Source organism: Pinus tabuliformis, chromosome 5_1, assembly GCF_031772625.1.
Source record: "Pinus tabuliformis cultivar Carrire ecotype Pingquan chromosome 5_1, CPIR1, whole genome shotgun sequence".
In the NCBI taxonomy this organism is placed as follows: Eukaryota; Viridiplantae; Streptophyta; class Pinopsida; order Pinales; family Pinaceae; genus Pinus; species Pinus tabuliformis.
Window position 1 is genome coordinate 99452763 of NC_142305.1, and position 16288 is coordinate 99469050.

The window sequence follows — 16288 nt, forward strand, 5'->3', positions numbered from 1 at the left end:
AAAGTTAAGAAATGAAGAGATCAGATTAAGCACGTGGGTAGTATTTGGCAAGTGGTAAACGGTATCTCGCGCGCCTTAAAGGCTGGAAATGGTATTTCTAAAATTCACGCGATTAACCTTAGCGTGCGACACGTAGCACGAGAAAACCACTTTTCTTGCGCGCTCTCGATCTGATATCGGTCGTGCAAGAATCTGCACGAGATTGCGCGATAGCCGTTCGATTGGACGAATCACATCGACGGTGAAATCGTCCGGGTTAGTTGGTGAGCAGACGATGCGATATCCGTTGGATCATGCGGGACAGATCGACGGTGGAGATTTCGTAATAGATATGATAAACTTGTATTTATTTTGGTGTCGGGATCTCCACCGCAAAAAGGCCGGACGGTTGGGGTCAACCCCACGACCGCCGATCCTTTGATTTTATGTTATCGCATTATCCCACATTCACCGCAGATTGCAACTACATATGGTATATCAATACCATATCACCAAAACAGAACCAAGATGCCGAAGGGTGGGACTTGGTTAACCAAGCCACCAGTTTTTTAATAAACCATTGCAGGTGCCGAACCTGCCCTACCACCAGTGCGCAGTCTGAGGTGGTTTTATGCAGGCCGAGGCGGTTTTTGCCAAACAGAGGGTGGTTTTGCAGGGACAGAGGTGGTTTTAGACCATTCCAGGGGGTTTGGAGGTCACAATGGCCAAATATGGTCGAGTTTATACTCGTTTGACTCGAAATCTCGAGCTGAACGCAGTGGGGATGTTCATTTTCTTATTTGAGACTCTGTTTCTGAGCTCATATCTGTAACAACAATTTGAAGACACAATAAAGAGGTCAACACTGGAAGCGGAAGGACTAGGAGACATAGCCAGAAAGTCTGGTGAACTCCTTTATTAAATTTGGCTGTGTTGATGTGTTTGAATGTGTTTTCAAGTTGTTTATGTGTTTATGTTATTCACAATCTTTTCTATTTGTTGCACTAAGTAACATAAGCAAATTCACACAGTCTATAATACCTTTTTCATTAACGGATCAAGTGGTATCAAAGCTACAAGGTTTTTAAGGTTTGACAAGTTTGTGTGGAGATTTGAATGCTTACTAGGTTGAGGCTCGGACGAGGTGAAGGTGAACTTGTTGAGGCGAATCTAGAGATTGGAAGGGTCTTTTCACAAAGAAGGATGGCAGATGAAACTCCACTTGGGTCAGAATCTAAATTCTTGGATAGTTTCATGACAATACGTGCAATGGTGGAAGAGATGTATCGCGAGTTTAAGAAGAACAAAGATGAAGGCACTTCATCACCTAAAGATCAAGAAGATAAGGGAAAGGGAGGAATGCTTCCTCCACCATCTCCTCCATCATCACCATCATCCTCTTCTTCTCATAAATCTAGTCCTTCTAAGAAGAAGAAGAAGAAATCCTCTTTGACCAAATTAGATGTAAAATTTGATTTGCCAATTTATGATGGAGAACTTAACGTTGAAAAGCTATAATTGGATAAGACAAATTGAAGTGTATTGCAGGGTGCAGAAAGCTGTTTCTAAAAGAAAGCAGATCCAGCATGCTAGCCTTCGACTTGGAGGAACTGCACTTGTATGGTGGGAAGGCAAGCCATAAGCAGATCTCCAAAAGCATGGTAAAATCATTTCAACTTGGAATGAATTTGTTTTTGTTATTAAAAAGCAATTTTATCCTTTGGCTTATATGCAATAAGCAATGATGAGTTGGCAAACACTACGTCAATTAAAAGGTCAAAGTGTTCAAAGTTATACTCGGGAATTCCGTAAGAGAGCTTTAACATTAGGCATATCATTGGACTCACCAGAGACATTGTTGAAATACATAGGTGGTCTTCATAGTTATTTGAGGCATACCATACTTATGTTTAATCCAACTAGCTTAGATGATGTATCGGTTCAAGCAACTCATCTAGAAGCTAGAGGCAAAAATGTAACCCAAGATGTTGGGAAATCATCCAAACCTATTGAAAGCAAGAATAAAGGCAAGAAGAAACTTAAATGGAAGGAGAAGAAAACAAACACTGTGAAGGATAAACCTTCATGCACTCATTGTAAGAAGGAAGGACACGATGAGGCACACTACTGGTCATTGCATCCGGAATTGAAGCCTAAGAAGTTTGGGAGTAAAGAGCGAAAGAATGCTGTTGCTATTCAAAAGGACTTGGGATCAGATTCAGGTGACGAGACAACGATTACAACTACAGGTATAAAAGGTAAAGATTCTAAAGCATCTACAAGTACTTCTTCGCATTTTGTTGATAATGATAATGATGAGAGGAAAAGAAATGAGCTATTTCATATTAGAGTCATTTCCAAGCATACTAAAATTGATACATTATTTGATAGTGAGTCACAAGTTAATTTGATTTCTGAAGCAATTGTAAAGAAGTTGGGTCTAGAAACAAAACCTCATAAAAAGCCATATCTATTAGGTTGGGTGTGTAATAAAATTAAGCTACAAGTTACGAAACAATATAAACTTCGTTTTGCTATTGGGTCAAAGTTTGTAGATGAGGTTGAGTTAGACATAGTCCCATTGGACATATGTGGAATTGTATTAGGAAGTCCATACTTGTACGATAGAAATGCTATCTTTTATCGAACTGAAAATAAGTATCAACTCACTAAGGATGGAACTAAATATATTGTGAGCGCTCATAAACTCAAAGATAATTTCTCTCATAAATTCAGGACAGATGAAAATAATTGTAAATTCAGTAAACAATTTTTACTTCTGATTGTAAAAGCAAAGGATATTGATAAATTCGATGGATTCCAAGGTTGTAATCCTAAACAGAAAGCAGATCTGGTTAAAGTTGTTTCCGATTATGATATTCTGTTTCAAGAGCCTAAAGGGCTTCCACCCAAGCGAGAGATAGAACACGTGATTTATTTGCAGCAAGATGCTCCACTACCTAACATTGGAATGTACAGGTTATCAGCGTTAGAGAATGTAGAGATAAAGAAGCAGGTACAGGAGTTGCTCGATCAAGGGTTTATTCGACCAAGCACATCACCGTGCGGATCACCTATTGTGTTAGTGCGAAAGAAAGACGGTTCGTGGAGAATGTGCATTGATTTTAGAGCATTAAATAAGATCACAATAAAGAATCGTTATCCTCTTCCTCATATTGATGATTTGTTAGATCAGTTAAAAGATGCAGTTTACTTCTCTAAATTGGACTTGCGAAGCGGCTACCATCAGATCAGAGTTGCAGAACAAGATGTATGGAAGACTGCTTTCAAAACGAAGCAAGGACTCTATGAATGGATGGTTATGCCTTTTGGCTTAACTAACGCTCCAACTACATTCATGCGAGTCATGAATGATGTATTTAGACCATTCATTGATGATTTTGTAATAGTCTATTTAGATGATATTCTTGTTTTCAGTAGAACATGGGATGAACATGTAAAGCATGTAAAGCAGATTTTAGATGTTTTGAAAAGAGAAAATCTCTATGTAAAACTGTCAAAATGTGAATTTGGCAGAACATCTTTGAATTATTTGGGTTATATTGTAGGGGGTGGTGAATTGAAGATAGATCCCTCTAAGGTCGAAGTCATTGTAAATTGGCCAAAAGTTAGAAGTTTCTTAGGGCAGCACAATATTGGAGAGAGTTTATTGCTAACTTTTCTTTGATTGCAACTCCTTTACATGCTTTGACAAGTGTGAAACAGGTGTTTCAGTGGGGAGGCAAACAACAGAAAGCCTTCGACACATTGAAAGAAAGGATCAGTACAATCCCAGTACTAGCACTGCCAGATCTTCAGCATCCATTTGAGATTGAGACAGATGCAAGTGAATATGCCATGGGGGCAGTGATGATGCAACATAGAAAGCCTATATGCTTTCATTCTGAGACATTCACATTAGCAGTGGTTAACTATCCTACATATGATAAGGAATTGTATGCATTAGTTCAGAGTGTTAAAAAGTGGAAATGTTACATAATGGGTAAATAAACAATCATACACACAGATCATCAACCACTTCAATATTTACACTCACAAACTAAATTGCAACAGTCACGACATTATAGGTGGATGGGTTTTCTACATCAATTTCATCTTGTTATCAGATATAAGAATGGCATACATAATAAGGTTGCAGACATGTTATCAAGACCAATTATAAATGCATCCACAATACATTGAAAGTTAAATTCATGAAAGTTACATTGAACAATATGCTCAAGACACAGATTTTAAGGATGTATATGCAACTTTAAGTCATGGCAAGCAGGTAGAAGAATTGGATTATTTCATAAAGGACAAACTCTTATATCATTTGGGAAAGTTATGCATTCCACAAACTAAAAGAGTTAATATAATTCGAGAAGCACATACTTCTCTCATATCATGTCATTTTGGTGTAAGTAAAATAGTTGCACAATTACAAAGATTCTACTATTGGCCACGAATGAATGAGACAATTTCTAGATATATTAAAGGATGTACTATGTGTGCTACAAGCAAGCCAAGTAATAGAAAATTATGCTTGTATACTCCACTTTCAATTCCTTCTCGTCCTTGGGAAAGTGTTTCCATGGATTTTGTTGGGGGATTGCCAAAGTCTAGAAAGAGTCATGATTATTTGTATGTAGTTGTGGATAAGTTCAGTAAGATGTGTATTTTGACACCATGTAATAAACAGGTCACAACTGAACAAACTGCAAAGTTTTTCTTCAAAATGTATGGGTTCATTTTAGGTTACCCACTTCTACTATATCCTATCGAGATTCTCGATTTGTCGGGAAATTTTGGTCAAGCCTATGGGAGTTAATGGACACAAAGTTAAAGAAGAGCACGACATTTCATCCGCAAACAGATGGTCAGACAGAAGTGGTCAATAGGACAGTGATACAGTTGCTTCAAGGATATTGCAGCAAGCATCCCAAACTTTGGGATGAGCATTTGTGTTATGTGCAACATGCTTACAACCATGCAAAACATTCCTCTACTTAGAGATCTCCTTTTGAGACTTGTTTTGGTTTTATACCAAAGTCTCCCTTGGATTTTGTCTTTGGTAAAGACATAGTAGTTGATGGACACAATGATCTGGACAAAGCAACCAAGTTCATTGAACAAATCCAGGAAATTCACCAGGTAGTATAGGAACAATTGGAAAGAAGCCAAGCAAAGTTTAAGGCACGACATGACAAGCATCGAGTTGAGCATAGTTTTCAAGTTGGTGATCAAGTTTGGTTGTACATCGGCAAAGAAAGATTGCAAGGGGAAGGTAAAAAGTTGAAACCAATTAGATATGGTCCTTTCAAAATACTTGACAAAATTGGTGAAAATGCTTTTCGCCTAGATCTACCAACTTATATGCAAATCTATTCCGTCGTAAATGTTGAAAACTTGTGATTGTATGAGCCTTCATTGATTGAAGATCCCGAAGAGCAAGGTCAGCTACTTTCCATTGAAGATCTTTTGTCTAAGTATCTCAATGAGCTACAGGAGGACACAGTTCTTGACAAGAGGATAAGGACTTCGAGACAAGGAAATGTTGAGTATCTTCGAGTTGGACTCAAAGGTACAAATTTAAGTAAAGCACGATGGATAGAGATTGGAAAAGTGAAGGAAATTTATCCTCACTTACCCGACAGCTAAAACCAACTTTTGGGGGACCAAAAGCTTCCAGTGGGGAGGAGTGATCCAAAATGGATTCAATTTTGCCTCCGGATCAAAGTCTTCAAATGTAGATGAAAGTGGTATTAGAGCAGTGAAGCACAATCATTGGATTAGTCAGATCAACGAACGAGAGTGAGGGAGATAGACGGTTAGGATTAAGTCGCGCAAAATAAAGTTAAGAAATGAAGAGATCAGATTAAGCACGTGGGTAGTATTTGGCTGTGTTGATGTGTTTTCAAGTTGTTAATGTGTTTAAACTTTATGTTATTCGCAATCTTTTCGATCCGTTGCACTATGTAACATAAGCAAATTCACACATAGTCTATAATACCTTTTTCATTAACGGATCAGGTTGTAAGGTCAGACCAAGAGTATTAGGACAGTAGGGTTTGATAGCAATTATGTGTTAAATTGGAAGGACTATGGGATTGTAAGTTTGTAACACATTATGTACTATTTGATTGGCTTCATATGTATGAGTTGGTGAAATTAAATATTGGTTACACTGCTTATTGCAATTTAATATTATCTTTGTTTTGAAAGAATATTGTGATACTAGTTAAAATACAAATCTTGTCATGTGCTCTTTCAAACCCTAAGGGTAAATTTCCCCTAAGGGATATTATAGTGGTATCAGAGTTGGCTCTCTTGCCTGGATGGTTTATTTAAGGAATTAGTTTCCCCATTGGGAGAGGAGTCCATAGAGTTTTGGCAAAAATTTGAAGATTGTAACAAGAACCTAACAAAAAGGATAGAACAGGCTAGAACATGGGCAAGGGCACACCGTGATTATTTTACATTACTAACACCTTCTAACAAGAGTCAAACGGTTGCCTGCATAAATCAAGCAAGGGAGGCCAAATTTGAACGTATTGGTGCCAAAACCTTTGAACAACAATAAATCTCATGCATGTCTTCATCTTAATAGCAAGGAGTGGATGCATATCATTGGCAATCAACTTTTGGGGGCCTTCTGTAGAAGACTGTAGCCCAATCCAATCTCAGTCAAAAGAGTTTCAAAATATTCCAGAGGGTGCTTTGGTGGAACACTCGATCCATCTTGATAACGGGTTATATCAAATGTCTGAATGATCTTGCATTCAAGACATGAGACCTGAGTTTCAACAAAGATCTGAGGAGTTTCATGTAGAAGATGTGAGCCTTGAAGAACCCAAGCAAACATCTAGGAGTTCCAACCCATGGAGGAGTAGAAGCAACATATTTTGCAGTTGGTCTCCCCAATGGCAAATTTATATTAAAAAATAGACACAATTCTTAGTGGTGGATACACTGGTGGCTCTGTAATGTACGTGCAACAACTCCAACCTATAATTGCTCAATAAGAAATAGTGATGAAAGATGAACTCGAAACCAAAGCTATTTTAAGCTTGAGGGCAACTGATAATCTAAATGATATTGGAGGTCCTGCTCCTTCAATTGAACACGAAATATCTTTGTTAGGAAAGGATATGGAAGGGGTTGAGAGTCGAGACCACTGTGCCTTCTTTACCTTCTCAAGAAAGCTACATAAATGAAATAGATGTTGGGTTGCCGTTAGTGCTTGACGTTTCGTTGTCATCAGAAAGGAATACTTTGGGAGTATCAGAAACAAGCTTTGTATTGCCATTAGATGCAAGCAAAGGGTTTGAAAAGGTGTCTTTGAAGTAGGTAATGATCAGTGGATCTCAGAATATGGATACTGATCCTGGCTCTATCACCAATTCATCTGATGGAGTTGAAACTATCAGCCATGATAATATAGATATGGGTGCCACTAGACAACTTAAAATTGAAGAGATTGTTACTGAGGTCCAATTTTTTTTGATGGAAAGTGCTAAGCCATCCATTTCCCTGAATAAAATAAAGAGTGGCAGAGTGGATAACATTGAGCTAGTTATTGCTCAACTAAGTGTTTCTCAAACATAGAGAGTATTGTGCTGTCTGAAAAATAGAAAAACGGTCTTCCTTGGCATGATCATGCAAAAGAGACTGTGATCATAAACATGGTTGAAATAGACATTGCAATGTCGTTTTAATCAGTCAAAGAGGTAGTTACCATGTCTGGAGGAATAGTTGATTGGAAAGCATAAAATTATTTGAACATGGAGAAACATGAATTTGTTGAGGCTGAGCTTCATAGGTTGCAAAAAAATCGCCTTGAGTTAAAGAAACAACTTAATGTAGCATAAGATGCAAAGGCGCAAGTTCTGAAGGAGTTGGAGCACAAGGAAGCTCATAGATGATTTAATAGTGAATTTGGAGAAAGCATAGACTATAGAACATCAAGCAACACAAGAATTTGAACTTGCAAGGTTGACAGTTGAGGAGATGGAGAAAGATGTGACAAATGAAGTAAGTGTTGTGAGGAAGACACAATTGGAAGTTGCAAAGGGGAGGCATGCAACAATTGTTGCAAAATTGCAAGCTGCAAAGAATGAATTAGAAAACATGAAAGAAGAATACTTGCATTTGATGAAGGCTAGAGATGTTGCGATCAAAAAGGCAGATGAGGCCTTATATGCATCTAAAAAAACAAAGAAAATGGTTGATGAGTTCACCCTAGAGCTGATTGCAACAAAGGGCTCTTTAGATATGGCTCACGCTACACACCAAGAGGCAGAGGAACATCGATTGGCTGCTTCAATGGCCAAAGAGCGAGAGGTTGAGGAAAGAGATAAGGTAATGAATATTGAAAAGGAGGAACTTGAGACGCTACAACAACACCTTCCTTTTGCTAAAACTCTGAACTCAAAGCTTCAAATTGTAGAGCCTTTGTTGCAAAGCTTAAAAATGGAACTTGCTTCTCATGAGTAAGGTGAATCAAAATTAGTAGCAAAATCGGTTGAAGTTGAAGAAAGCCTCACAAAAGCAATGGATGACTTGGAACAAGCGAAAATAGCAGAGGGAAGCAGTTGCAACTTTTGATCCAGTTGAAGTAGAGTTGGAGGAGGTAGGCAAGTAAAAAAAAGCCACAAAAGATGTATCTCAATTGACAATTGAAGATATAGATGTGTAGTGTTTTTATTTTCGGAAATGTTAACCTTGGATTTCAAAATTTTTATTGCGATGGCGTCCTTAATGAATATGTTGGTGATTGTGTTAAAAGGCGCTCTCCAGTTCAATATGGAAGAGATGTTGTAATGTCCTGTCCTATCTTGTCTTGTTAAGCATTTTGACTCAGTCAAATTACATAAAAATAAAAATAAAATAAAATCAACCTAGATCCATCTTAACTCTAGATCTACCAAGTGTTGAGTGGGATCAAATCTCTTTTCACTTTAAAAGAGGTTTTCACCTCAAGAGATTTAATCCCTCGTGACACTTGGTAAATCCAAAATTAAGATGAATCTAGGCTGGTGATAATGGAGTGGGAGTTTAAACATCTTGTATTAATTCGTTCTTTCTTTGTGCCTACTAGTAAATTGTTGGCAAATTGCAATTCTTCTTGTGTTATAATTGTGGCCACAAGCAGTTTTGTTGCCATGGGTAATGATATTTGACCAACAATGTTTATTTCTCGTCAGCTTGTAAATTTTTTGGTTATAAGCCAAATGTAATGAACAGTGGCCAAAGGCCAAGATCATAGAATGAAAATTAAGTGACCAAAGGAATATTAGCCTCACTAGGTGACCTAGACAATGTGCAACACATATGAGTGTTACCATTGTCGTCTGAGTAACTACTCCCCTCTTTTAGTGAGGACACAATCCAACATAAGGGGGGCTTCTTTGGTAGGGCCAAGGGATCAAGCAACCCAGGGATCTTAAGCTAAGAGACCCCTAGGGATTTTGTAATAAAAATATCCACTAGATTAGGATATGACAAACTAAGGTTTGCAGTGGATGAGTGAGTAAAGTCAAGGTTTGTGTTCAAGGGGCTTGTGGTTAATCTAAAGGCTAGGATTTAGACTAGGGAGTCTCAAATAGGTTACCCGAACACACCAAACTAAGAAAAACTCAAGGCTGCTATAACTAGGATTTTTGGGGAGCAAATAGCAGCAAAACCAAAGTTTACAACAACAAATTTGGTTGTTAAAAGTTTATAAAAATGACATGGAATGAAGGTTAAATTAAAAAGTAAATTAAGGGAAAATTTACAACAAATTTTGATGGTTAGAATAGTCAATAACAAGAAGTAAAGAATGACGTCAACCTTAAAAATGGCCGAAAAACTTTGAATTAACTTTTGTAATGCACTTTTAAACAAACCCTAACCCTAAGGCATACATCAATGAGTCATTAAATCCTAATAACACTAGATTTTAGTTAACCCTAACTTACCATAAAACAAAAGAAAAATGAATTTAGGGTTTTATTTTTTGAAAATAAAAAAAGAAAAGGAATGCCCCAAATGATAAAAACTAGTGCCTTATCAATCTAGTGCAAATGTAGTCCAAGATACAAACCAATCATGTGTTTCTTTTGGGGTATTTCCAAATTCAAACAAACAAACTAGGATAAATAAAGTTACTTTAGGATTCGCAGTTTAGGTTTTCAATTTTTCGGATGGTTAAGGGAAAGGGAAACCTATCTTTGTTCCCCAAATACTTGGAGGAAGGGTTTAGCTCAATATGGGATGATGAAACAAATACTAGCACAAAAACATACATCATATGGAACATAATACCAAGATAAAGCAAATAAACCAACTTACTTCACCAAGCAACATCCAAGATCCACCATAAACATCCAAGAAAAGGGATCACATCACATCCAAGATCCACCCAAGACAAGTCGCTCTATGAGGCTTCCATTGTCCACTAGAGATAATAGGTCACTAATGAGCAAGCATAATGATCTAAGTGTGACATTTATTTAAGGGAAATTGAATACCCTTTGTTTGCTCTAAATTAGTCCAAAAGTCCTAAAAATGAATAAAATCCATGATACAAGGTGGACAGATCACAAATTGACAGCCAAAGATGGTCAAATGAATGAAATAACAAAAAAACAGTCCTCAATTAGCCCACACTTGTGAGTCTAATGTCCTAAAGATGATGTCAACATCAAAAGGATGTAATCAACTAGGGCAATTTTTTGGCCAGGGTTTCCAATATATCAAAAAACCACACAACAACAGTATACATATCAAAAAATTCACAATAGTAATGCATATTCATTTGATTTTGGCTAGGGTTTCTTCAATAAAATAGGCAGATTATATGTCAACCGTGCAACTATGCCTTTGTAGAGGGAGTGCTTAGCTGCTTGAGTTACCTTCACTCGCCTTTGTTTTTCCAAGCTCTCAATATTTTCCCTTTCTTTTCTTGCTTTGTTATGATTTGCTTAACAAGCTTTATGGATTTATCAATAATAACCTTACAATCACCTTTAATGATGGGCAATTTATCACTTCATTGAGGTTGGGATGTTTACAAAGAGTTTCATTTACTTTGATAGGGGTGATATGCATGGGTACTCTTTAAGGATGAGTAGTTATATAACAGGGGGTAGAGCTCAAGCTAATATTGGCTTTTACTCGCTTTACATCCCTTGCCATTCTTTTGCGTTTTAACATTTGACTCATGCTCTTCATCTTGTTACAATGACATCAACTTTAGGTATATTCAACCCTTCTTCTCATAGGACAAGGCCAATAGTGAACCAATATGAGTGATTAGCAACAACCAATCAAAAGATGGGATAATGGATATATGGGAATGCTAACAAGTTGAGTATGAATAACCTGGAGCGCTACCACCATCAGAGCCTCCCATTTGTGCTTCTTTTAGACAGTGAAAGAAAAATCTTAAGGAAGGTCTTGCTGGACTATAGACACAGGATAACCACCAAGGTGAAGTAGAGGAACAAGTACACAACCAGTAGTGGTCTATAATTCAATTTTGACCTGTGATCCATACTAGAATGCCTTAAACATTAAATGAAAAAACTTGAATGCAAAAATGGTTAAAGTACATCTCAATAGATGACCCACTTTCATCAGATGAGTAGGCCAGATCAATGAATACAGTGACTGGATCATGGATGAGAGGCATCTGAGGCTGGCTATCTGCGGATTATGGTAGGGCTACTGGCTGGCAAGCTGCAATGTAAGAGAAAAATGTCCTCCTAGGCTATGTCACAAGGTTCGTCGAACTTTAACCTTGAGGTTTGAATTTTGGCGAACCTTAAAAAAAATTTGAGGTTCGGCGAACCTCATCGAACCTCATAGCCATTGACCGAGTCCATAGATCAAAACTCATAACTTCATGTCACAACTCAAGCTTGTAATTTATCCTTGCAGTTTCCATGTCCGTGATAGCATTTTTGATGTTTACTGATGTTAATTTCTTACTATTTTATCCTATAATTCATTATATATATATATATATATATATATATATAGACGAACCTAATGGCGAACCTCATCAAAACATTCGAACTCAAACCGAACCTAATCATTGCTGAACCCGAACTCGAACCCGAACCATGTGACATTGCTCCTAGGGTCACCCATGTATTTGGTTGGGTAATAGTGCGCAGTGGTGAATTGCTGACAAATTACAATTCTTCCTATGTTATAATTCAGGTCAGAAGCAGTTTTATTGCCATGGGAAATGCAATTTGACCAACAATGTTTCTTTCTTGGTGGCTTGTAAAAATTTTGGTTTTAAGTCAGCTGTAATCGAAAATGGCCAAAGGTCGAGGTTAAAGAATCTCTGAAAATTAAGTGACCAAAGGTATGGGGAAGAATCTCCACAATATTTTCCCAAGCAATACCAATGTAATGAACCAAATTGGTTCATATGTTGAATATCTGAAATAAATAGGATAGCCTAGATGTATCCATACAAATAAAAACATTGTATTGAATATATAATGATAATAGATGATTACAATAGCATTTGCAAGTGTATGTCAATTGGGTTTATCTCTGGTGATAGGGAGAAATGATTATTTTCCTCCCTACCTAGATTCACTTCCTGCAAGTGACATGATGAGCTTTGTTGTAACTTGTAATGGCTTCAAGCCTCATTGTTGAGTCTGAGCAGAGTCCCCCGAGGACCAAAACATGTATGCTCCTCATATGGAATATAAAGATATGACACATGGAAAAAAAACGTGTACAAGCGTATAAATATACATGGAATGGTCACCTATGTGAATAGACATGCATTTTAGACATGTGACCTTTGGTTATTTGATATTGTTTTGTTATAACTATTATTATTAAAGGTGTATTTAGGTGTGTTACACTAACAAATTTTATTCAGGTGTGAATTGATTCTCTTTGTTAAGTTTTTGATCTATGGTGAATAGAAGTGAAGTGTGTCAATGGCAAGAAAGATCCATCAATAAGGAAGCTGGCCATTTCACATTTTCCAGAATTTAATCTTATTGATTATCATTGACTTTCTGCGGCAGCTTTTGAATCCAAGTGTATAAATATACATAGAATGGTCACCTATTTGAATAGACATGCATTTTATACTTGTGACCTTTGGTTATTTAATATTGTTTTATTAACTATTATTAAAGGTGTTTTTAGGTGTGTTACACTAACAAATTTTATTCAGGTGTGAATTGATTCTCTTTTGTTAAATTTTTGATCTATTGCGAATAGAAGTGTAGTGTGACAATGTCATGAATGATCCATCAATAAAGAAACTGGCCATTTCACATTTTTTAGAATTTAATCTTATTGATTATCATTGACTTTCTGCGGCAGCTTTTGAATCCAAGTACTCCATAAGGGTCCCACGATTTCACATCTCCAAACTGAGAGTGCTTCTAATGCTTGAGCTGCAGAAATATTTATTGATCTATGATATTCCCATTAATAATTGTTTTTTTAGTATATCAAGTAAGGGAATGTGCATATAGCATAGCACCCTTGGTTAAGTCTATTGCGGGGAATCTGGAGGGGAGAGTCAAATCAATCATGTAATAATTTCGCTTGTTTTATATGCTAACGGAGATTTCATTTAAAAATAATAATAATAAAGTAAAGGAAGATGATTTAAATGTTCATGGATGTATGCCTTAGAAGAATGTTGATGCAGAGAACTATTTGCATGTCACAGGGGACAAAGCTGGATCAACATATATCAAGCTAGCAAATTGTCATTTAAAGGTTTGCCTAGCAAAATGTCTATCTTATTGACTTGAAATTTTGAAAGTTTTATTTCCTAACTTTGGTGTCAAACATGGTTTTAATGTTGCTATTCCTTACAGCTGGAAAGTAAGCACGAGGGAGCATCAGCATATGTGGATGCAGCTAACTGCTACAAAAAGACTAACATTCAAGGTTCTGTTCAAGCTTTAGATGCCTTAAGTGTTCTTATTTTACTGTATATATTACTCATTTGCATATAAAGTTCACAATGTATGCCCCTATCTGGCCTTTCAATATGAAATCCGGGAAGAGGATAATTTTTATGGGTGGGGATGAAGAATATATAGCTGGATAAGACACCTTTATTTGCATCTCCTGTTGTATTTAACACTAACTTTTATTGTACCTGTTGTAAGTTGTCGCTATCTATATTAATATTTTTTTTAGTTGTACATATTTAAGACATTTGCATAAGTCAGATTCCCAGCCACAGGTGACACTGTCAAATCCAAAAATGCTGAATTTGAGTTCCTTAGGCTAGAGACCCACATGTTTATTTATGCTGTGCATGCTTTAAAAAACTAAACAGGGAGTCTCAATGGACAAAAGGATAGGGCCAACTTCCTAGTACAAATAACCATTGGCCTAGAGCATATTCTAATTTCTAAGGAACCACAGAGCAAAATCCAAGATGGAAAACTGTGGTTACAAAACATAAAAAGAATCATCGGTATACTGAACAACAAGACTGAGTTGGAACTCTAGCCAGTTACACTGAAATCTCCTCACTTATCAATAATCCTTGATTGATCTCTTCCCCAATTTCACTTCATAATGCGTTAGATTACATTTGATATCACCTTTGATTAACCTACTTTCCCAAATATATGTTGGATTGGCAATTGATCCTTCCTCAAGGTTGTTGTTTCTCACCCATTGCTTGGCCTCTGATTCTCATATTGCCCTTTAGGTCTATGTTAGCAATTTGTGTTGTGACAGGAGGGGGTGTTTTGAGGAGTGACCAATTACAGCAACAAATCTTGTGGCTGGCCCATCATGACAAGCCCACAATCCGTAATTTACCTAATTGGCATAATGAAACATCATGTCTCTAAACCCTAGCTTCACTATTTGTGAAAGAGTCATGACCTTTTCATTGACCATGAAGGTGACACTGGGTTAAGGGACATGGTGGATTGCAATAGGTAGGATTAAGAAGCTGAGTTAGTCCACTCATATGATGACGGCACACAGAAAGGGAAATACAAACCCTGTTCTTGGAAGAACATCTCGATGAAGGGATGGATTATGATGAAGTAGTAGATTGACTGAGAACCATGTATGCAGATACACATGAATGTGATAGTGTTTTTGATCTGCTTGTTTCCATGATTAGATTCCTACTTTTATTGAAAGAAGCAACCTTTATAGAAGTGGGGGATAATCATATATTTCTTGAGAAAAATGCCTTTGGAGCTAGATTTTCGAAAATGGTGCAAGCATCATTGGAGTAACAAGAATGATAAATTCTTGGAATGTTATTCTTGCCTTGGATATCACTGCCTATCACTTCTATTTTCTGCATTGCATACTTCCCATAGAGTTCTCAAGGTTCTTGGAATATTGCTGGATTCATTACTTGTGTCTAATCATGGTGTTACAGTTTTGATTTGGCAAAAATTGATCGTGTCAGGTTTCCACTATCAATTGAGTTTTCTAATTTGTTGGATTAGGGCAAGACCTATGTGAATGAAACTAATAGTGCAGTAGTTTGGGAAGGCTGATGCATGTTCGTGGATTTGCACGGAGGTTGATTTGATAGAGCTATTGCCTAAATCTATTAATCATGTGGACTGGTAGAACATATCTACAATGCTCAAGATATTTAAAGCCCCCAAATGCTTGTTAAGGATTACCCACATAGAAGGGTGCTCAAATCTGGTTAACTTAACACTGGAACTTTTGCAAGTAAGGAGGCTGAAAAATCTCAAGTTATATGTACGGAGTCTGTCACATTCTCTTCCCCAGGGAAAGCAAGGAGGATGCCTTTGAGGCATTGGAGAGAAGGCAATGTAATAAAATGGATATCAACATCTATGCTTAAAACATGTGAGGTGCATGACCCTAAGGCCTTAATCAAGGATTTTATATTGAACCAAAGACTTGAAGTGTTGTTTGTACGAGGGAAAAACTTTTGGCTTTTTATCTTTGACTGAGAATGTTGCCTTGTTGGCATGATTCCTTTTGGGCCATTAATCATGGACAATGTTTTGGACCTCGGGGTAGCACCCTAATAGAACTCTTAGTCTCTTTTGGTATGGACCTTGATAACATGGGTGTGTGGATTAGTTGCCTTATTGTTGGTGGAGTGGTTGGCTTTTTGCTCCAGCCATGCTCCATTTCTTGTGTAGTAGACTGTAGTTGGTTGTGGTAGGGGTACCGGAATTGCTGGTCCCCCTTGCACTCTTGCTCTTGCTGGAATTGTTGTGGGAATGTGCTGCTGCATAAAAAGAGATGCTCCTTCACACTCCTTAGATAAATGACATGACCATATCATTAAGTTAAAAATGTT

At 37.2% G+C, this 16288-nt stretch overlaps 1 protein-coding gene across 1 annotated transcript in view; it reads left to right on the forward strand.

Annotated features, from left to right (window-relative positions):
* The window catches only part of LOC149163625 (alpha-soluble NSF attachment protein 2-like), a 65101-nt gene that overhangs the window by 17519 nt on the left and 31294 nt on the right, over positions 1–16288 (forward strand). Inside the window, exons 3-4 of the mRNA XM_089429213.1 lie at positions 13685–13734; positions 13836–13908. Coding sequence (XP_089285339.1) covers positions 13685–13734; positions 13836–13908 — 123 coding nt within the window. The remainder of the gene's footprint in view (positions 1–13684; positions 13735–13835; positions 13909–16288) is intronic.